General features: G+C 35.8%; 1 protein-coding gene across 1 annotated transcript in view; it reads left to right on the top strand.

Moving 5' to 3' along the window:
• The window catches only part of SPRTN (SprT-like N-terminal domain), a 29,014-nt gene extending 5,644 nt beyond the window's left edge, over positions 1 to 23,370 (top strand). Inside the window, exons 2-5 of the mRNA XM_007507855.3 lie at positions 9,790 to 9,889; positions 13,854 to 13,982; positions 16,053 to 16,326; positions 18,127 to 23,370. Of these exons, the coding sequence (XP_007507917.2) occupies positions 9,790 to 9,889; positions 13,854 to 13,982; positions 16,053 to 16,326; positions 18,127 to 18,602 (979 nt within the window). The 3' untranslated portion in view covers positions 18,603 to 23,370. The remainder of the gene's footprint in view (positions 1 to 9,789; positions 9,890 to 13,853; positions 13,983 to 16,052; positions 16,327 to 18,126) is intronic.

The following is a 23,370-nucleotide window of genomic DNA, read 5'->3' as shown; positions in this document are numbered from 1 at the left end:
TTTATATTTAAGTCATTTACCCATTTTGAATTTATCTTGGTATAGCATGCAAGATGTTGATCTAAACCTAATTTTTCCCATACTGTTTTCCAGTTTGCCCAGCAATTTTTGCCAAATACTGAGTTCTTGTTCCAAAAGCTGGGGTCTTTGGATTTATCAAACACTAGCTTGCTGAGGTCATTTACCTCTATTCTATTCTATTCTATTCTATTCTATTCTATTCTATTCTATTCTATTCTATTCTATCTATTCTATTGATCCACTTTTCTATCTCTTAACCAGTACCATATTATTGTTTTTTGTTGTTGTGCTTTTTTTTAAATGTGGTCAATTTCAAACATTGTTCCTTGGTTACAAAAATCATATTTTATTCCTCCCTCCCCTCCCCCTGCCCTTCCCGTAGCTGATGTACAATTCCACTGGGTATTACATGAGTCCTTGATCAGGATATTTTCCATGATATTGATGTTTGCACTAGGATGTTCATTTAGGGTCTATATCCCAAATCAATCCCACTTGACCCATGTAAATGAAGCAGTTGTTTTTCTTCTGTGTTTTTTCTCACACAGATTTTTCTCTGAATGTGGATAGTGTTCTTTCTCGTAGATCCCTCCAAGTTGTTCAGGATCACTGCATTGCCACTAATGGAGAAGTCCATTACGTTCAATTGTACCACAGTGTATCAGTCTCTGTGTACAATGTTTTCCTGGTTCTGTTCCTTTTGCTCTGCATCAGTTCCTGGAGGTCATTCCAGTTCACATGGAATTCTTCCACTTTTTTATTCCTTTGAGCACAATAGTATTCCATCACCAACATATACCACAATTTGTTCAGTCATTCCCCAATTGAAGGGCAGCCCCTCATTTTCCAATTTTTGGCCACCACAAAGAGTGCAGCTATGAATATTCTTGTACAGGTCTTTTTCCTTATTATCTCTTTGGGGTACAAACCCAGCAGTGCTATGGCTGGATCAAAGGGCAGACAGTCTTTTAGCACCTTTTGGGCATAGTTCCAAATTGCCCTGCAGAATGGTTAGATCAATTCACAACTCCACCAGCAATGCATTAATGTCCCAACTTTGCCACATCCCCTCCAGCATTCATTACTTTCCTTTGCTGTCATGTTAGCCAATCTGTTAGGTGTGAGGTGATACCTCAGAGTTGTTTTGATTTGCATCTCTCTGATTATAAGAGATGTAAAACATTTTTTCATGTGCTTATTAATAGTTTTGATTTCTTTGAAAATTACCTATTCATGTCCCTTGCCCATTTATCAATTGAAGAATGGCTTGATTTTTTTTGTACAATTGATTTAGCTCTGTGTAAATTTGAGTAATTAGACCTTTGTCAGAGGTTTGTGTTACGAAGATTGTTTCCCAATTTGTTACTTCCCTTCTAATTTTGGTTACATTGGTTTTGTTTGTACAAAACCTTTTTAATTTGATGTAATCAAAATTATTTATTTTACATTTTGTGACTTTTTCTAGCTCTTGCTTGGTTTTAAAATCTTTCCTTTCCCAAAAGTCTGACATGTATACTATTCTGTGCTTACATAATTTACTTAAAGTTTCCTTCTTTATGTTCAAGTCATTCACCCATTCTGAGTTTATCTTGGTGTAGGGTGTGAAGTGTTGATCCAAACCTAATCTCTCCCACACTGTCTTACAATTTTTCCAGCAGTTTTTATCAAATAGTGGATTTTGGTCCCAAAAGCTGGGATCTTTGAGCTAATCACAGACTGTCTTGCTGAGGTCATTTACCCCAAGTCTATTCTACTGATCCTCCTTTTTGTCTCTTAGCCAGTACCAAATTGTTTTGATGACCACTGCATTATACTATAGTTTGAGATCTGGGACTGCAATGCCTCCTTCCTTCACATTTTTTTATGATTTCCCTGGATAACCTTGATCTTTTGTTCTACCAAATGAACTTTGTTATGATTTTTTTCTAATTCATTAAAAATTTTTTTTTAGTCGTTTGATGGGTATGGCACTAAATAAGTAAATAAGTTTGGGTAGGATGGTCCTTTTTATTATGTTAACTCATCCTACCCATGAGCAGTTAATGTTTTTCCAATTGTTTAGATCTAGTTTTAATGGTGTGGAGAGTGTTTTGTAGTTGTGTTCATAGAGTTCCTGTGTTTGTCTCGGCAGATAGATTCCTAAGTATTTTATATTGTCTAAGGTAATTTTAAATGGAATTTCTCTTTCTAATTTTTGCTGCTGAGATGTGTTGGAGATACATAGAAATGCTGATGACTTCTGTGGGTTTATTTTGTAACCTGCAACTTTGCTAAAGTTGTTGATTATTTCCACTAGCTTTTTAGTTGATTCTCTAGGATTCTTTTAGTAGACTATCATATCAACTGCAAAGAGTGATAGCTTGGTCTCCTCGTTACCTATTTTAATACCTTCAGTTTCTTTTTCTTCTCTAATTGCTACTGCTAGTGTTTCTAGTACAATGTTAAATAATAGCGGTGATAATGGGCATCCTTGTTTCACTTCTGATCTTTCTGGGACTGCATCTAGTTTATCCCCATTGCAGATGATGTTGGCTGATGGTTTTAGATAAATACTGTTCATTATGTTTAGGGAAGACCCTTCTATTCCTATACTTTCTAGTGTTTTCAATAGGAATGAGTGTTGTATTTTGTCAAAGGCTTTTTCTGCATCTATTAAGATAATCTTGTGATTTTTGTTGGTTTGCTTGTTGATACGGTCAGTTATATGGATGGTTTTCCTAATATTGAACCATCCTTGCATTCCTGGTATAAATCCCACCTGATCATAGTGAATAACTCTCATGATGACTTGCTGGAGTCTTTTTGCTACTATCCAATTTAAGATTTTTGCATCTATGTTCATTAAGGAGATTGGTCTATAGTTTTGTTTCTCTGTTTTTGACCTGCCTGGCTTTGAAATAAGTACCATATTTGTGTCATAAAAGGGATTTGGTAGAACTCCCTCTTTGCTTATTATGTCAAATAGTTTGTATAGTATTGGGATTAGCTGTTCTTTGAATATTTGATAGAATTCACTTGTGAATCCATCAGGCCCTAGGGATTTTTTCTAAGGAAGTTCTTTGATGGCTTGTTCAATTTATTTTTCTGATATGGGATTATTTAAGAACTCTATTTCTTCTGTTAATCTAGGCAATTTATATTTTCATAAATATTCATCCATATCGCCTAGATTGGCATGTTTATTGCCATATAATTGGGCAAAATAGTTTTTAATGATTGCCTTAATTTCCTCTTCTTTGGAGGTGAGGTCTCCCTTTTCATCTATGATACTGTTAATTTGGTTTTTTTCTTTCCTATTTTTTATTAGATTGACCAGTACTTTGTCTATTTTGTTTGTTTTTTCAAAATACCAGCTTCTAGTCTTATTTATTAGTTCAATAGTTCTGTCACTTTCAATTTTATTAATTTCTCCCTTAATTTTTAGGATCTCTAATTTAGTTTTCTTCTGGGGATTTTTAATTTGTTCACTTTCAAGTTTTTTGATTTGCATGTCCAATTCATTGACCTCTGCCCTCCCTAATTTGTTAATATATGAACTCAAGGATATAAATTTCCCCCTGAGTACAGCTTTGGCTGCATCCCATAGATTTTGAAAGGATGTCTCATCATTGTCATTTTCTTCAATGAAATTATTATTTCTATGATTTGTTCTCTAATTGATTTTGGAGGATCATATTATTTAATTTCCAATTAATTTTTTATTTGTCTCTCCATGTACCCTTACTGATCATTATTTTTATTGTGTTATGATCTGAAAAGGTGGCATTTATTATTTCTGCTTTTCTGTATTTGTTTGCCATGATTTTATGATTTAGTACATGGACAATCTTTGTGAATGTGCTGAAAAGAATTTTTTTTTTTTGTGAATGCTACTGAAAAGAAGGTGTATTCCTTTTTGGCCCTATTTATTTTTTTCATATATCTATTAATTCTAATTTTTCTAAGATTTCATTCACATCTTTTACCCCTTTATTATTTATTTTTTATTTGATTTATCTAAATTTGATACTAGTAGGTTCAGGTCTCCCACTACTGTAGTTTTATATCTGTTTCCTCCAATTCGACTAGTTTCTCCTTTAGAAATTTGGATGCTATACCATTTGGTGCATGCATGTTGATTACTGATATCTCTGCATTATCTATACTCCCTTTTACCAGGCTGTATTTACCTTCCCTATCCCTTTTAATCAGATCTATTTTTACTTTGGCTTGGTCAGATATCATGATTGCAACTCCTGCCTTCTTTCTCTCAGTTGAGACCCAATAGATTCTGCTCCAACCTTTAATTTTAACTTTGTGAGTATCTACTCGCCTCAGGTGTGTTTCTTGTAGACAGCATATGGTAGGATTTTGGATTCTAATCCATTCTCCTATTTCTTCTTGTTTTATGGGTGAGTTCATCCCATTCATGTTCAAAGTTTTGATTGTCACTTGTGTATTCCCCAGCATTTTGATATCCTCTCCTAGTTCTGTCCTTTCTTCTTTTGCTATATCTTTTTAAACCAGTGGTTTACTTTTAATCAATCCCCCTAATACCCTCCCTTGATATGCTTCCCTTTCTGGCCCCTCCCTTTTTGTTCCCTTTTTGTTTTTTTAGGGTCTGTTAAGTTCCCTCCCCCCTCTCTTTCCCTCCCTTTTTGTCCTCCCTCCCTCCAACCCCCCTTAGTTTTCCCTTCTCACTTTCCCTGTAGGATAAGATAGAATTCAAGACCCCAATGGATCTAGATGCTCTTCCCTATAAGATTTGATTTCACTGAGAGTAAGGTTTAAGTATTACCTATTAGCACTCTCTTCCTCTCCTCATAAGAGTATTCTTCCCCTCCCCTTCCAATGCGTATCTTTGTGCGATAAAGATTATCCTATTTATTTTATTTCTTTTAAGTATCTCTTGGTGCCATCTTTGATCCCCCCTTTTTCTTTTTTTGCATATCATCTTATAGCACTTACCCCAATCTCTTCCTGTGAATGATTCTTCTAATTACTATAATAGTGAATATAATTTTTGAGTTACAAATAACATTTCCCCATATATTAATATATATAATTTGATCTCATTGTAGCCCTTAAAGAAGAGTGTTTGAATAAAAAATATATTTTCCCCCTTTTCCCTCTCTTTCTTATTTACCTCTTCATGTTTCTCTTGATCTTTGTGTTTGTATATCAAACCTTCCTCTTAGTTCTGGACTTTTCTTTACAAATAACTTGGAAATCTTCTATTTTGTTGAATCCCCATACTTTCCCCTGGAAGTATATGGTCAGTTTTGATGTACAGGGGATCCTTGGTTGAAGACCCAATTCTCTTGCCTTTCTGAATATCATGTTCCAAGCCTTGCAGTCCTTTAGTGTGGAAGTTGCCAGGTCTTGTGTGATCCTGATTGGTGCTCCTTGGTATCTGAATTGTCTCTTTTTGATTTCTTATAGAATTTTCTCCGTAGCTTGAAAGCTCTTAAATTTGGAGATTACATTCCTGGGAGTTGCCTTTTGAGGATTTAGTGTAGAGGGTGTTCTATGAACTCTTTCAATATCTATTTTATCCCCTTGTTCAAGAACATCTGGACAGTTTTCTTGAATGATTTCTTGTAGTATGATGTCAAGATTTGCGTGTATTTCTGGCTTCTCAGGTAGACCAGTGATTCTCAAATTGTCTCTCCTTGCTCTATTTTCCTGAGCTGTCATTTTATTTTATGTTTTCTTCTATTTTGTCAGTCTTTTGACTTTACTTTATTAATTCTTGTTGTTTTGCAAGATCATTGACTTCCAGTTGCCTAATTCTGGTCTTTAAAGACTGGTTTTCCTTTTCAGTTTGGTCTATTCTGTTTTTTGTGACTTCCAGCTATTTCTCCAATTGGGAGTTCTTGTCCTTTAAACTGTTGATTTTTCTTAAGGCCTGGTTTTCTGTTATAATCTTTTCATTTTCTGCTATAATCTTTTGAATTTCCTTTTTGGTTTGACCTATCCTGCTTTTCTTGGCTTCCAGCTATTTCTCTAATTGGGAGTTCTTGTCCTTTAAGTTGTTATTTTCTCTTTTGAACTATTTCCCACTTTTCTTGCCAGAAGGCTTCCATCTTTTTGATAAGCTCCAATTAAATTCTTCAAAAACTTGTGGACAATTTCCATTTTTTTGGGAAGGTTTTGGTGCGGTTTTTTTTTTATTTCCTCTTCTATTTTCTCTGTAGCCTGGGTTTTTCCTCTATAAAAATTATCCAGGGTCAGCCCCTTCTTTTTTTTTCTTGGTGTTGGGAAGTTGTTGTTCCTGGGCACTATTTTCCATCACTGTGGTGGTTTTTCCTTCCCTTTTCAGACAGAAATCTGAGTGAGATGGGCAGGCTCTCTGTGTATGGAGCTAAGGAGCAAGGATTTTGGCTGAGGCCAGCTCTGAAGTCTCTGCAGCTTCTGCTCTTTGCTGCCCCTCTTTATGCTATCTCCCTGCATGGGCGCCCATGGTCTGCACTTCTCAGTCTATTGGGGCCTCAGATCTAGCTGCTCTCAGGGGTAGGTCCTCTGTGGTCTCAGTCAGCTGCCAAGGACCCAGAGGTACCCCTTGCTCACTCACTGATTCTAGCACTCTCTGGCTCTGTAGGTGGGGTGGGGGAAGATAGATCACCTCGCATTTTAGTGGGAGCTTTTTCACTCTCTTATAGTGTGGAAATGCCCAAATCCCACGTACCTTCAATGCTGCGCCCTACTATAGAGACCCTTCATTCTTATGAATTTGGTTTTTTGGTGTTTTGAGTTAGTCTATATCGGTGGGTGCTGAGGAGAGGATGAGTTTTGCGTCTAAACTGCCACCATGTTTGATGATCACTGCTTTGTAGTACATAAATACCCAATAAGTGAAAGGAAGAAGGCAAGAATGCTTGATAATAGTGGATACAGGAAAATAATGGATTATGCATGTTCTTATAACATCAAGACTCAGTAAAACCAGTCATATGCTTTAATATTTCTAGTCCTAAAATAAAGAAGTTAAATTGAGCCCCTGTTGTGAGAAATTTTTTTCATGAACTGATGAGGGAAATTTTTCCTTATCTCTTGTTTATTGTTTGTTAATGAAAATTTACCTTTTTTTAAAAAAAAGAAATTTATAATTGAATTGGGGGGTCAGATACAAACTTAATGCTATTAAGTTACAAATGGCATCAGAAACGGAATATCTTTGATAAAAAATAAGTTATCTTGAAGCTAGAGAATGGTGGTCTGAAATTTCTTGGATGTGTTTTGTTATCTGTAAGACCTGGTCCATGATCTCTGCTTAAAGGATTTTATGTTTTATGAACTCCAGTCAATTTTGGTAATGTCAGATTCTGGAATGTGAAAGTAAATCAGATGCCCCTTCCCAACTTCCTTCCCTATTAAGAAAAGAACAAGTCATGTAGAATACACACACTTGATTAAAACCTTTGGAAGGATAAGTCATGAGCTTTCAAAGATGGACAAGTTTCTTTGTGTGGATAAATGTTTTTTGATCTCTTTGTTTTATAATTTATTATAATTGGTATAAAGCAGTGGAAACATTTTAGAAACATGCCTTTACCTGAAGATAACAAAGTTATTCTATCAGACCATTGTAGCAATTATCCCAAGTGGAGTATGATATTTTTACCATCATTATGCCTGCTTTTGTTATTTTATTCAACCTGTGGACAAGGGTGTTCCTTAGAATATAAAATGTTATAGAAATTTCAGGAATGTTAGTTTATTACATAAACAAGCATATACAGAACTTTCAATCTTATAAAAGATTATTTTTTTAATGTTGCTTATGCCTCAAAAACTGTTTTAAAAAAGTGAAATATTAAAGCACTTGGAGAAAAAAAATTCCACAAAAGAAATATTTATTTATGAGTTTGAGGACAATTTGCAATAATTATATGACTCCCAGTTGGGAACCACTTATTGACCAGTTCCCTTTTCCAGGTAAGAACACTAAGGCTAATGAAAGCGAATTCTGCTTCCTGCTTTGTAACCTGGCCTTTAAGAAAAATAACATATGTTTATCTTTCTTGTGCTAGCTGTCTTTTTTTTAGATGATGATGTTTCCTTTGAAGGAACCATGTCTTTTTATCTACATATTTAGAGTGGGGGTGGGGGAAATTACAAAGACAGCCTCAGCTTTCTTACCAAAACCTCACGTGCTTTTATATTTTTAATTTTCTTTTACTTCTAGTCAGATCCTAGGCTTCAGTGGCTCTAAAACACTATTAGTTGTTGCTCTCAGCACAAATTTGCCCTTGTTTTATATAGGTCTTTCCATCTTTTCCAGGAAGAATAGAGTTATATTAGGTGGGGGAATAGGAGAGTATCAGTTGACCTTCCATGATAGTAATAGTGGGTGTAGAGCAGCAGACTGTCACCTGTAGCAGTGATCATCTTTCTCAGTCCAGGGCAAGCTTCCTTTCTATCTGACATGGCAGTCAAAGGAAATTGTCATGCTAAAAGATAGGTAAGGGAACAGAAACTTGTGTCTCCAGTCCAACTCCTGTGTAAAACAGAAGTACCAGTCAACTAGTGTGTGCTCTGCTATTAGAAACTAATAATAACTGGCATTTACCTAACACTGTAAAATTTCTAAGTCAGTTTACATAATCTCATTAGAGCTTCACCACAACTTTGTGAGATATGTACTACAAATATAATTCTGTTTTTTAAGCTCAGGACATTGAGGCTCAGAGAGATTACATAACTTATAATTTCCCAGGTGGAGTTTAGGTTCAGTTTTCCTTGGTTCCAGGTCCACCATTCTATCCACTATGCAACATTGCTCTTTAGAAATAATAACAGACTCAGGAGCAGAATCATTTAATTGGAGCAGAAAAGGGAAACACACACACACACAAAAAACATTAGAAATATTTTTTATCAATCATTCCTCAAATTATTCCTTCACTTTTTTCATTCCTTTCCCTCTCCCACTCCTATGTGAAAAATAAGAAAAACTGAAATGTTTTAGTGATTTTAAAGTATCTACTCTACAGAAGTGATGCCATGCTTATCTCTTATGTTAGCATCTCCTTGCTAGCTCAGAATTCTGGAGAAATCCAAAATTTCCAGTCATCTGCCAGCTAGCTAGTTCTGTCTGCCTCTCAGAGTGATAAGATATAGAGATGGGGGGGCAGCTGGGTAGCTCAGTGAATTGAGAGCTAGCCCTAGAGACGGGAGGTGCTAGGTTCAAATCTGGCCTCAGACACTTCCCAGCTGTGTGACCCTGGGCAAGTCACTTGACCCCCATTGCCTACCCTTACCACTCTTCTGCCTTGGAGCCAATACACAGTATTGACTCCAAGACGGAAGGTAAGGGTTTAAAAAAAAAAGATATAGAGATGGAAAAGACCTTTAGATATTCTATCCCAACCAACTCCTTTTATGTTCCAGAAATTAAAGCTTAGAAAGGTGGGATAATGCCCAAAATTGAAACCTGGATCTTTGATTACAAATTCATTTCTTTTCTTATTGAACCATAATGCTACTAATGAAAATTTCTATGAAATGAGTCATTTCCTAAATCACAATTTTCCTACAGACTTGATGACAGTGTTTAGGTGAACAACACAAACTGTCCATCTTTAACTTTTACATTTTAGCTCTGGTGACAGAATTGCAGGATAAGATGCAGACAACTAAGAACAGATTTGGTGTACTTTCTAAGAAACCGTATATCAGAATTTTTTCAATATGACAAAAACTTGTTCCTTTTCTGTTCACATTTTTATGAATTTCTGGTAAATATAACAAACTTGGATGATTACATTTTTTACTTGTCTTTTTTAGATGTGCTGGAGTATGCAGGTATGAAGGGAAAGGTGGAATGTGTTCCATCTGCCTTAGTGAACCTCTTTTAAAACTGAGACCAAGAAAAGATCTTATAGAGGTAGGTATTCCAAATAAGTCCTGACTCATATCTTCGTAATTAGATATTAGAAATAGAAAGGACCTTAGAAATATAATTTTATTTCCTCATTTTATAGATGAGCATTAGGAAGGCCTCAGCAGCTCTCCTAAATTCTAATAGCAGAATGGTGTAAATGACTGACCCAGGAAGAACTATAAAAGAAATTTTATTTAGCTTTTGATAAAGTTGATAGTCCTGACTCTATTTTTACATAAGTTTGGTCAGCATTGATCTCACCCAATTGCTTTTGCCTCTCAGAGACATGCTTTAAAGTTGGACTGATACAGTCAGCACAAGGGGCATTCCTCCCATCTAAAGAGACCAAAGAATTTCCTCTCTCTACTTGTTTTGATATCCATGGGCTAGAGATGCTGTTAACCTGATGGTCAGTCTGACAATTGTCAAAATAGTGTCTTTGTTCATTGAAACTATATGTCTTCCTCCTCCCCATTTTTATTTATTTAACCTCCTTTCCCCCAACCATTTTGTACTTGACAAATAGCATTTCCATATATACCAAAGAACAAAAAAGAGCATATATGAAATGGTAAATCTATTACAGTTTGAGGTCTCCTTTGGTTGGTTACTCAGCTTGCAAGGCTGATTTATGTTGGAATGCAAAAGACTTCCTTCATGCTAGTGATTTTCTTAAATGACTCAAAACTTGGACTATGAGATTATATTATTATAAATTTTGAATGAGTTAGCTGGCATGTAATTTTGAAGAATTCATCCCTTAAGAGTTTTACTGTAGGGGGCATTTTGCAATTAGGGGCCTTCTCTGAACTTACTATAAGAACTCAAATGTTTGCATCCTGTCTTCCCTCCCTCCTTATTCCTCCCCCCATCAAATTGTAACTGTCTGCCTGTTCATGAGGCAGAGGATCTCTAAAGGCTACAGAGCAGTATTAGGTCACTTTTAAATGCTAAGTACCCTGTACTGCTGCTTCCAAGGTAAGAAATATATGTACTGTCCTAATTTCACCACCAAGAGCTTGAAGATGGTTTGTATAAAAGCCAGCAATATTCTGTTTTTTCCCAAGATGGGGAATATTTTTATACATAGACTCAGACCATCCTAAAAGTCAGAGAGACTTTAGAGATTATATACTTCAATGCCTATATTTTACAGATGAAGAAGTTAATGATATGTTTGAAAAAGAGGAAATGGTTGATTTTTCTACATAAATAATGAGAGGGCTACAAAATGACAAAGTTGGAAGATAATGACTCCAAATGAACATTTGCAGTTGGGCAAAAGGTAGAATGTTAAAAACAGAGAAGAGGAGGATGATAGATGGAAAATAAGTGAACACAGAGCTGCTTCTTTAAAGATAGGCTAAATTATAGGCAGTAGAAAAACAGGAAATTCAACAACATTCTGCTGAGTCATCTAAGGGTTAGGTTCAACAAAATTGTCACTTTAACATGCTAGCAGAAATAAATCTTACTGGTTTCAGTATGATCAGCTCAGGACTGTCAGAAGAAGCTACGAATGTTCAATATAGCAGATTAGAGAAACAAAATTTCTTAGTATAGTGCCTTGGTCTTTAAGGGACTGTGAATTCATTAGTGTGAATGCTCCTTTCTCCTTAGTGAAGACAGCATTTTGTGCACACCTGAGCCAAAAAAAGGACATCGTTTGTTGGCCACGCTTGTGGGGACTAGCCTTTTTCACTCAGCTTGGCCAGCTCTTAAATGACAAATACTTCTAACCCTGATCCCATACTTTTTCTAGCTTGTCAGAAACTGCAAGAGCTTATGTTCCAGTAGCATGGCCTTTGAGACCCCAAGATCACTCATTCCCCAAGGACTAGATTTGGAGTAGGGTGAAAGTCATGGCCCATATTTAATAAATATTAAGTCAATTGACTCGAAATCTAGAAACTAACATTTTTTTGGCTGTTTAAAATAAATTTAACATTATTATTATTAGGATATTGATAAAACATTTGCTTTGGAAGCTTAGAGTGACTTTAAAAATTTGTGATTTATTAGTATTAAAAAGGTTTGTTTTATTTATGTATGATATATTCTGTATAATAACCTAAGAAAAATTATTTTGCTCAGCCTTTGTACAGTTGACATATAGTTTTTCCACCATACCTAACTTGACACCTTCAAAGAGTCTTTCACCATGTAGAATACCTTCCCTCATCACCTATGCCTCTTAGAATCCCTTGTATGCCCCAAAGATCAGCTCAGGGGCTATCTTTATGTGAAGCTTTTTCTTTTATCTCCAGCTTCAAGAGTCTTCCCTCCAAAATTACTTTGCATTTAGTTTGTATATCTTTTATTCATATTTTGTATATATACATATGTTGTCTTCCCTTATCAAAGCTCCTTGAGAAAAGAAAGTTTTATTTTTGTCATGTGTCCCCAATACCTATTTATACTAGGCACGTAATAAATGCTTGTTGATTGATAATATAATAATATATTAAAACAAATTACAGCAATAACAATTCTCATAAAAATTCTAGTATTCATAACACGTCTCAGAATTGGCATTGAACAAAACTTAAAAGATTTTGAAAAGTGTTATTAAAAGATTTCATTAATCTTATCAAGCAAGTTTATTTATAAATTTAAATAAGATATATTTAAAATAAGTAAATTTACCATTATACAAGGTAACTAGCTGAAGGAAGGATGGAAAGAAAGGTACCAAAGATATGGGAGGAAATTTCAAACCTTATTTTTACCGCCAAAGAAGGTGATCTGAATGCCTACTCTCCCATCTACAAAATCTTTTTGGAGAGGCATCTATATGTAATTTGAAGGCAGACTTGATGTGGGGTGGTATTAATAGGGAACAAGTGATTTTCAAAAAAGGACTTCATCTGTTATCTTACCATTGACTAAACGATGTAGAGCACATAAGATCCTATTCTACTTGTTATTTATTGATTATGGAAAAGCAGTTGACTCAGTACAGCAAATAATATTTTACGGGTTCTTTTATAACAAGAAATCTCCCATCCACATATCAAAATCATTCCTTATTCTTTGAAAGACTTAAGAACAGATAGCACTATTCAGTTACTCTCAGATAATAAATATCAGGCAAGGTATCAAGCAGAGAGATGTTTGCTCAACAAAATTATTCAATATAGTAAGAGAGATCTAGTTGCAAATCCCTGACTAAGGAGGGATTCCCACTAACTAGTGAGGTCTTCCAGATGTCCATGCTTGTAGATAAAATTATAATGATTATATCAAACCCCAAGACATAATCAGAGCTACCTCTTTGAAGAGATCTATAATTTCTCAAAGGAGTTTGACTTATCCATTGCTACAGGAACAACACGTATCTGAATGACCATTCAATAGTGCTTGTCCAACTATATTTACATCTAGGATAGACAGTATATAGATTGGGGAGGCGGGGGAAACTGGGCCCAGAGTTGGATGGAGAGAGTAGAATGAACTGGGATTGCTTTTGGGAAATTGCAAAGCACTTTCCATAAAAGCAAAAGCCCACCTTTTCAATACAAAATATCTTATTGGTTGGAGTGTGATAGTGAGATGTGGGTTATCATTGGCTCAAAAAAACTAAAAATAAATGTTACTTAAAGGGCAATGGAAAGGGACTTGGTGGATGTGAGCAGGCTGTAACATATGACCAGTCAGGAATTCCAGAGAGGAATAGGAGTAAAAGGTGTCATCAAAGAATTATATGACAGAAAGAGAAGATGGACCAATCACAGATGGCTAGAGTACTTGTCTGGCATGTTCACAATGTCAGGAGCAAGGAAGGCCTCCAGCACGTTGGAGATCCATTTGAATATTGATTAAATATATTTAGTGATATAGTAGTGTTATGGCTTTTGTAAATTTTTTCTTCCTTCTGTTTATCACTTTCCTTCCTTCCCTTTAAAAAGAAAAAAACTCTGCATCTCATAAAAGTAAATTAAATTGGTTTTCTTTTATCTTTTTTTAGACACTATTACATGAAATGATACATGCATATCTATTTGTTACTAATAATGACAAAGACCGGGAAAGTCATGGCCCAGAGTTTTGTAAACATATGCATCGCATCAATCGTCTGACTGGAGCCAATATAACTGTAAGTATACCATACTTAGGAAACTTTGTATTTATCTTTAGACATCTCATTAATTGTACTAAAGTTTGAGGAGCTAGGAAGAGGTATGTTTTCTTCACTTTACAAACCAGAAAATTGAGTAATAAATAAGTTGTGATTTGTCCAAGACTGTACAAATGAATCAATGGCAGAGCTAGAAATTTGTTCCTAGATCTCTGTCTTCCATTAATAGATGACTGCCATTTATGCTACTCCACACAGTTTTTTTTCATGGAATAAATACACATGTTTGTATTGATTGTATTCTGTTATATATTTATACAATTTCCAGGTCAAAAGTGAATGGAAATATTTTCATAATTCATTGTGTTTTTTGACTTCAAGGGCAATCAGGACACATGACTGAGAACAACATGCTCCAAGTTATTTACCCTTTGTGCACTCAGCTGTCTTAACTGTAATCAGGAAAAGTGGTTTATGTTGAAAATTTTTTTTAAACTGTTTAATTGCAGAGTGCTCTGCTCCAGGTACTCTTTAGGAAATAGGAACTAGAGGTAAACTCAGCTCTGCCATGATTCACGTAAGTTAGGCCAGTCTAATTTTACTGCTGTCGACATTGTTTGGTTTACCCTAATATAAACTCTGGAGGGATTCAGCTGATCAGCTCTGACTGAGCCAGATATACATGAAAATACATATACACGACACTCACACTTCATGAATATAATATAGGAAGAGCTTCAAAGCAAGTACAGCATTACTACTGCTGCTGTTTTATCTCCCTGGGTATGTTACTAAAAGGGGAAGAAGTCCTGCACCCTCCCCTACTAACATGTTGGCTCTTGGTGCTTTCTTCTTCCCAAATCCCACCATACAGTACAGAATGAATTAAATTAATATTTGCTGAGTAAATAAAATTTGCTTTGGTGTTTGAGGGGGCCAGAATAAAGGAACAGGAATTGAGACTGGTGCTTTCCTCCCTACTAGTAGCTGATCAGTGAACAAGAAATAGGAATTATTTATCCTAAACAAAACAAAAAACCATTAGACACATTTTCTTCCAGTCTTGCTGCTATTTTGTCCTGTGGAAAGAGGCAGAAAGAACATTTACTAATTTGGAAAATTGTGTGCTACAATGATTTCTTCATCAAAGCATTTAGTTCTTCAGAACTTTTTGTTAGAATAATATTTTCTGTGGTGTGATGTTTTACCTCTGATAATTTAGCATCCAATTTAGTATTTTGTTTTTAAAATTTCTACCTTCTTGTCTTAAGACAGGAGCAGCAAGGTCTAGGCATTTGAGATTAAGTGACTTGCTCAGGGTCACATAGCTTAGAAGTGTCTGAGGCCAAATTTGAACCCAGGTCTTCCTGATTCTGGCCTGGTACTTTATCCATTGTGCTACCTATCTGCCCCAAAAGTTTAGTGCTAAATTAATCTTACTTATTTTGGTGGTACATAAGCTTTCTTTCTTGTTACTTTAGGTTTTGATATTTCCATTTGACTGCTGAAAGCAATATAATTTAAATGTTAGTATTAATTCTGAGGCAGAAAAGTGGCAAGAGCTAGGTAATTAGAATTGACTTGCCCAGGATGACACAGCTAGGAAGTGCCTGAGGCTATATTTGAATCCAGCTCCTCCCAACTCCAAACTCCATGTGCTACTTAAGTAGCTGCCCTTGTCATACATGTTTGTTGAATTTGTTGGTGAATTGAATAATTCAGACTTCACATTTAAATTTATTCACCTCAAAAAGGATTAATTTCTTTTTATGCTTAAAGATTCATCTTTTGATTGACGTTAAACCCTCATGCTTTCTGTCCAAAATTAGAACTCTTCTGAGGCCCAGGGAAAACTAGAAGGTAAAATAGGAGTCTTAGAATTTTATAATTGAAAGGACTTTCCATGTAATTTAGTTTAGCTTTTCTTATACATGTGAGCAAATAGATGCTCAGAGAGGGAGAAGTTCTCTCAGGCCAACATCATGGGCTATAGGAATATCAGTGCTATATATAATATATTTTATAAAGCAAAGCAAGGTTGTCCATTAATGTGATGAATAAATGCTAACATTTTTTCTTTTAATTCAGATATACCACAGTTTTCATAACGAGGTGGATTTATATCGTCAACACTGGTGGCGTTGCAATGGGCCCTGCCAGCATAGAAAGCCCTACTATGGTTATGTGAAACGAGCAATGAACAGAGCCCCATCAGCCAAAGATTATTGGTGGTCTGAACATCAGAGGACTTGTGGAGGCACATATATAAAGGTCAAAGAACCAGAGGGCTATTCAAAAACAGGCAAGAAGACGACAAATCTAGGAAAGCATCCAAACTTGGGAACAGAAAGTAAAGATAAAGGTACCCTGACTAACATTCTTCTACCTATTTTTTCTTGGCATAATAATAACTAGAATACACTTTAGGGTTTACAAAACTCTTTATATATGTTGTCTCATTTGATCCTCACAACCCTATAAAGTAGATGATATCCCTATTTTGAAACTGAGGCTCTGAGACAGAATTTGAATTTTGGCCTGATTCCAAATCTGGCACTCCATAGTGCCACCTGTTATAGGGGAAATTAGGAGCAAAGCAGTGCTGCAGGGCAGAAGCAGAAAGGTTCCAGAACTCTGGAGAAGTGACAGGGCTGGTGCTGCTTCTCAGAGAGACAGTTAAGCATGCAGGAGGAGGAGTTTCTGTCTAGTCTCCTGAGGTGGACCTAGAGAGCTAGATATTCTCTCTCCTGTGTATACTGTTGATGCTGAGAGTGATTTCCAACACAGCTGCTCAAGACATTCAAGTACCACCTGTCATTGAGAACTCTTTCTTCTTGTCCTGTTCCTGCTACCTTCAATTCCTTACCACTTTTATATATTAACTAAGGGGGGGTTAATTTAGCTAGTTGCAGAAATTAGAATTTTAGGTAGAAAAGTATTAAATAGTGTAGGTTATCAACTTGATTTTAGGGGGAAAGGTTATTTATAGTTTTTACATATATCATCCCAATTCCCTTTTTTTCCTTCCCTTATCTTAAAATAAACTATTATTCTAGTTATATTTTTACACATATATTATTTCAGTATATTTCACACCTGCCTCTATGATATAAAGGCAGTATTTTCATAGTAAATGGTATTCAGATAGCTTTTAGTTTAATTTTAATATGAAATTGAAATAGTATGAAATGAAAATTGTCCGTCCAACTGATGGGTTCAACCCAGAGACAAATGAGACCAGTGTGAAATGGTACAGCAAAGCTTTATTGGGGGAAAGGAAGGTAGCAGAGGTGGTATAGCAAGGCTTAATTGGCACCCATTGCCAGTAGAGGTAGCTGTGGAGGCGGGGGAGGGAATCGGCACCAGTAAAGATGGCTGCCAAGTCTCCACCTGAGTGGAAATGGATTTAGCTTCTTATAGGGTGGTTGTCAGGGATGAGGTAACCTGAATTGCCTTTATTGGCCAAAGTGAGCTACTTGGGTTCAGCCAATTGGATGGCCCTGAAAGGGTGGGGAACCTTGAGATCTGGGGGGTGGGGGTGGGGAGTTCCCAGGCTGATTATCAGTCATGCAGACCAGACAATCTTGGTGTCCTGCCAGGTTGTGCTGGGGCAGCTTCTGTTTAGGCAGGTGCCGGAGCAGGGGGGTCTGGTAGTATTGGTAGGGGTTGGGAGAGAAAGGGCTTTTGTTTCCATGGTCTATCGTTCCAAACTTTTGATTTATATAATAAAGAAATAAACAGGGGTGGAAGATGGCACAGGAGGGCCATGAGTCCAAGGGGGAATATGAGCAACTGTCTTGCTCATCAAACTGCTTCCTGTTGAAAGGAGGTGTTGCTCTCTTCTGATTGGCATTAGTGTTAAAGACTTTCAAGTCAGACCTTACTCAGGATGGAGGAAGAATTTTGTCTTTGGAAGTCACTTTTTAGTTGAAGGTTTGCTGTTATAGTAGTGCTTAGGTAGAATATATAAAGGATATTTTTGCAAATAATGTATAGGATACATATATATTACATATGTACATACATATGGCATAGCTCCCCTCCATTCTCAGATATAACCTCTACATTTTGAAATTCCCACCAGCTAAAGTGAATTGGTTTAACGTTGTTTCTGGTTTTGAATGAATGAAAAAATCTTATAATTAATGGCCATCTTTTGCAGGTAAACCAAAGGAAGGAGGGAGCCAGATGTTGAGCCCCTTCAGTGGAAAAGGATATCTCCTGGGAGGAACAAGCAGTACATCCTCACTTGGGAAACGAATCAACTCACATCACACCATTAACAAAACCCAGGAACTACTCAATCCAAATAGCTCATTGGTTACCATAAGACCTAATCATAAAACTGAGTTAAAATCAAATTCATCCCAGAGAATTAACAGCTCTGAAGATAAATTACCAAATAAGAGACCCAAAATTGAAAACAAAACTGCTTTTGCCAATTTTTTTATCAAAAAAGAACAAATTAATAGCATGTGTACAAATGGTAATGGCACAAACTGCAGTTCATTCCCTGTCACCTCATCTCAGAATTCTAGCAATTTAATTAGTCACAAAAAAGGGGTGAGTTGCCCTGTTTGCCAGACTCAAGTTTTAGAGGCTCAGATTAATGAACACTTGGATTCCTGCCTTAAGTAAGAAACCATTGCCAAACCCTAGAGCTGCAAATGTCTTTGGAAACGAATTTGTCTTAATTACGTAGCAAAAATTAGCTCATGGGTACATCATGCTAACTCATCAAGAACTTAGAGTTGTAATAGTCATATATATATGTGTGTGTATATATATATATATGGATTAAAAAATTGGGAAGGCTCTTTCTGTGAGCTCCAAATTTGATTCTATATTTTTCTATTATCACATTTCAAATAAATCCAGGTTATTTCCAAAAATCTTAAAGTAGTTTTAAGATGCCCTGTATACTACAGTTCGTGGTTCTTTTACCAAGTTTTGTTATCTATTTTTCAATTTTAACATTTATGAATAAAAAAGATTTTTAAATATTGTATTTTAGATAATGACTTGTTTAAATCTATTGTCTATATCTTCATCAAAATATTGCCATTGAATTGAAATATATATGTACAGATATATAGACACACACAATGTTGAATCCTTTCAGTAGAAAAAGATAGCTCCTGGAAGGAACAAACAGTGCATCCTCACTTGGGAAATTCCTTAACCCACATCACGCTATTAATGAAACCTAAGAACTGTTTAATCAGAAATGTCTGCTAGTTGCCATGAGCCTTAATCGTAAAACTGTTGAACTCAAATTCATCTCAAGGACTGAAGATAAATTACCAAATAAGAGATCCAAAGTCAAGCTGTAATGTTGTTACCCAAAGGGTTGAGAATGGTGTTTACAAACATAAGGGCAAAACAAAGTTTAAAGCACTTTTTTTAACAGATCCAACTAACTACAACCAACCCTCAATTACAAAGAAATATATCTTAATAAGAGATTTTTAAAAATACTCTAGTTCTTCCCTATTAAATTTTTGTGAAGACTTAAAGCAAGATTAGTAGGTTCATGTTTAATTGAGGTTCAAAGATCGTAAACTGGTTTAATTGTAGTTGGCATTTTGCTGATTAATGTAGAGAGTCATTATTAATTTGTATACCCATTACCAAATTTGGTTGACTCATTTTTTAGGATTTTAGTATGTTAAAGTTACATATGCATAACAAAGGAATAATTTGTTTATGTACCAACAGTAGAAAATCATACAGACATAATGGTTATTATAACCTTTAAAGCAGAATTTTTGAATCCTAGTATACAATCTTATCTATTTGTTTTGAGAAAAATTTCCTAAGTTCTAATGATGAGACAATGATAATTTTCTAATTTTTTACTTTTTATTTGAGAATAGACTGGGTGTAAGCTAGTTTATTTGAAAAATTAGTGGATATTTAAATCCATGGCTGTTAATCTCCACAAAAGTTCTACATCAAAGCCCCACTGTGATGTGGAGAATGACCCTGAAGTTCTTAAAGGCTTTTCAAGCACAGCACAAACTTTAACACAATTAAAATAAAGGAATCTAGATAGCATAACATATATAGAGTGCTACACCTAGAAGTCAGACCCGAAACCAAATTTGGCTCCAGATAACTAGCTCTGTGATTCTGAGCAAGTCACTAAACCCTCTGTGCCTTACTTCCTCATTTGTAAAATGAGAATAATAATAGCACCTACCTCCCAGGATTACTATGGTAAAATAATATTGTAAAGGGCTATATAAATCTTTAATTGCCATATAAATGTTAACTATTCTATAAATGTCATTTATCTTCAATCACATCTACAGATTTCTCATCTTTCATCTCATTTTCATTGTCTCAATCTGTTCCTTCATGCTTTATTTTCAGTTTTGTGCTTGCTCTCATCTAGGATCAAGTAGAAACTCTTCATTTTACAACCTCTCTTTCTAGTATTAAACTACTCTTCTTCATATACTCTATGAGCATGTCAAACTGTTTTTCTTCTTAATTTCTCACATGATACTCAACCACAGGAACTCTCTTCTTTCTTAGGATCCCACTTCCATCAAAGACAGGCAGCTGTAGCTTAGTGGACAAAGGTCCAGTGTTGGAACCAGGAAAACCTGAACTTAAGTCCTGCCCCTGACATACTAGCTCTGTGACCCACAGCAAGGTTAAATCCTCACACTGTTCTGGGAAATTCTTTTAAGACTGTATGATGCAACCACCATGATAGAGCCCCTTCACCTGTGTGTCCACAGTATCAATGAAAATTTATCCTTCTGACTCCCTTTCAATCTCTTGGAGCATTATTTATTTTTTGCCCCCTAAATGAGAGTATCTCTCAAGTGTTCCTGGATCCTTTCACTTGCTTGATGAGTTTATCTGCTCCCACAGATTCAGTTATCTCTAGGCCTATGACTTCCACATCTATATCCCCTATAATCTCCCTCCTCAATTCCAGTTTCATATTTCTAACTTGCTAACTAGACAGACCCAATTGGAGACTCGGCAATATCCAATTTCCTCTACCTGAACCTTTTTCTGGTCTAAATTTCATTCTTCAACTAGGCTTTTGCAATAACTTCTAACTTGGTCTTGTTTTCTAATCTCTTCCCTTTCCTTCTATCCTTTATTTTGCTGCCAAGATATTCTTTCAAAGACACAGGTCCAACCATGACACCCCCATCCTTTAATACTCTTAGGAGTTTCCCTATTTTCTCTAGGATATAATATAAACTCTTTAGCCTAGCATTCAAGATTCTCTGCAATCTTTCCCCAACATATATTTGCATTGATCTCCCTCATTATGCCATTGCATGTACTGTATGTTCCAGCCAAGCTGGAATACTTGCCCAGTTTTTTTCTTCCACCTCCAAGTTTCAGGTGCAACCATCTTCATCAAACCTGATTCTCAGATTTCTTTATATTAAATAGTTCTCCGTACACATACTGTATCCTTCTAATGATCAAAGGCAGAAACTGTTAAAATTTTTGTACCTCGAGCACATTGCACATAGTAGGTGCTTTATATGTTGTTGAACTGGAAAGGAGACATCAGGAACCACAAGGAAATTATGTATATATGCTAGCAAGTTCATCTATTCTGACAGGTGATGTTGGTTGCCTGGTCAGCTGTTTACTGTGAAAAGATCCTAGATGTTTCATGTGATTGTAAGATAAAAACTATGGATGGCTTTTTAAAAAATATATTAGAAATTAACTTCAATAATTCATATTTTGAAAGCAATTTTAAAATGTTTCAAATAAAAGTGGTAGTGAAAAGTGGGAAGGAAAAATGACTTAAAAGTGATAGCTTAAGCCATATATAGATATATGAAAAAAGGCTCTAAATCACTACTGGTTAGAGAAATGCAAACCCAAACAGTTCCAAAATATCGCCTCATACCCATCAGATTGGCTAAAATGAAAAAAAGGACAAAATGACAAATGTTGGAGAAGTAGAGAAATGGAGATACTAATACAATACTAACAGTATTGGTGGAGCTGTGAATTGATCCAGCCATTTTGGAGAGCAATTTGGAATTAACACAGAATTATAAAACCTTAGACCTAGCAATACCATTTTTGGGTCTGTTTCCCAAGAAGATCAGAGAAAAAGGAAAGGAACCTATATGTTCCATAATACTTACAGCAGCTCCATATGTGGTGGCAAAGAACTGGAAAATGAGAGAATGCCCATCAGTTAGAAAATGACTAAACAAATTGCGGTATATGTTTGTGATGGAATGCTGCAGCACCACAAGAAATAATGGACAAGCTAATTTTTTTTAAATGTAGCAAGAATGACATGGGATAATGAACAGTGAAATGAGTAGAACTAAGAGAACATACACAGCTACAGATTTAATACTTGAAGAATAAATTGTAAATGTCACATCCAGAGAATGAACTAAAAAATGGAGACATGAAAGATAATTTATATATACATATCTGTGTTTTGGATGATGTCTTCTGTGATGAAGGGAAGGAAGAGAAGGCTGAGACACTTGTTTAAGAATTTTTTATTTTAAAGAAAGAAAAAAAAAGAGTGATGGTTTAGGGGCAACTGGGTAACACAGTCAGGACTGGAGTCAGGAAGACCTGGGTTTGAATATGACCTCAGACACTTATTAGGGGTGTGACCTAATAGTCACAACCCCAACTGAGTAGCCCTTGCTAGGAATGGGCACTTACCATTAATTCTAAGACATTAGGAAAGGGTAAAAAAAAAAAAAGAAAAATTGCTACTAAGAAGGTAAGGTTTAAAAAGAGGTGGTTTTAATTTTTTTGGAATTAAAAGAAAAGTAAGCCATCCATAGTAAATATTTCAAATAACTAAATTATGTTATTCCTTTCCTATTTATATCAGTTTAATTGTTTGGTTGTGTCTGATTGATTCCTCCTAGTTATACTCATACTCTTCCCTTTCAAAGAAATGTTTTAGATGTGCCACCTGTATTCAGAAGAGGTGACTTACCCATTGCTCCTTCCCCATCCCTGCCAGTAAGATTCACAGATGAGCCTTAAGTTCCCACCATCAATGAAATCCCAAGGCCTGAACCTCCCCTTATCCTTGGCTAGTCCCTACAGGGTTATTGGAGTCTGTCCTTTCTTCTCAGATTTTTGCTTCCTTTTTTTTTTTGCATCTTTTTTAAGTTGCTCCACCGCCAGACATTCAGGCCTGGGCTGCACTCCCTCCTTTCCAGGGTGGCTCTGTTGGCCCTTTTCTCAAAGCCCAGCTTGTGTGCTGTACCTCCTCCAAGAAACCTTCCATCTCCCAGCTGGAAGTTTTCTCTCCCTCCTCAAATTTCCCTCCAGCACTTTGTCTGCATCTTCCTTAGTCCTCACTCTACCGTGAACTATATTTATGGACAAATTGTATTCCTTGTAACAGAATAAAAACACCTTGAAGGAA

The sequence above is a fragment of the Monodelphis domestica genome, chromosome 2 (genome assembly GCF_027887165.1).
Source record: "Monodelphis domestica isolate mMonDom1 chromosome 2, mMonDom1.pri, whole genome shotgun sequence".
Taxonomy (NCBI): domain Eukaryota; kingdom Metazoa; phylum Chordata; class Mammalia; order Didelphimorphia; family Didelphidae; genus Monodelphis; species Monodelphis domestica.
Note: the sequence above shows the minus strand (reverse complement) of the source record. Positions and strands in the feature narration are given on the sequence as shown.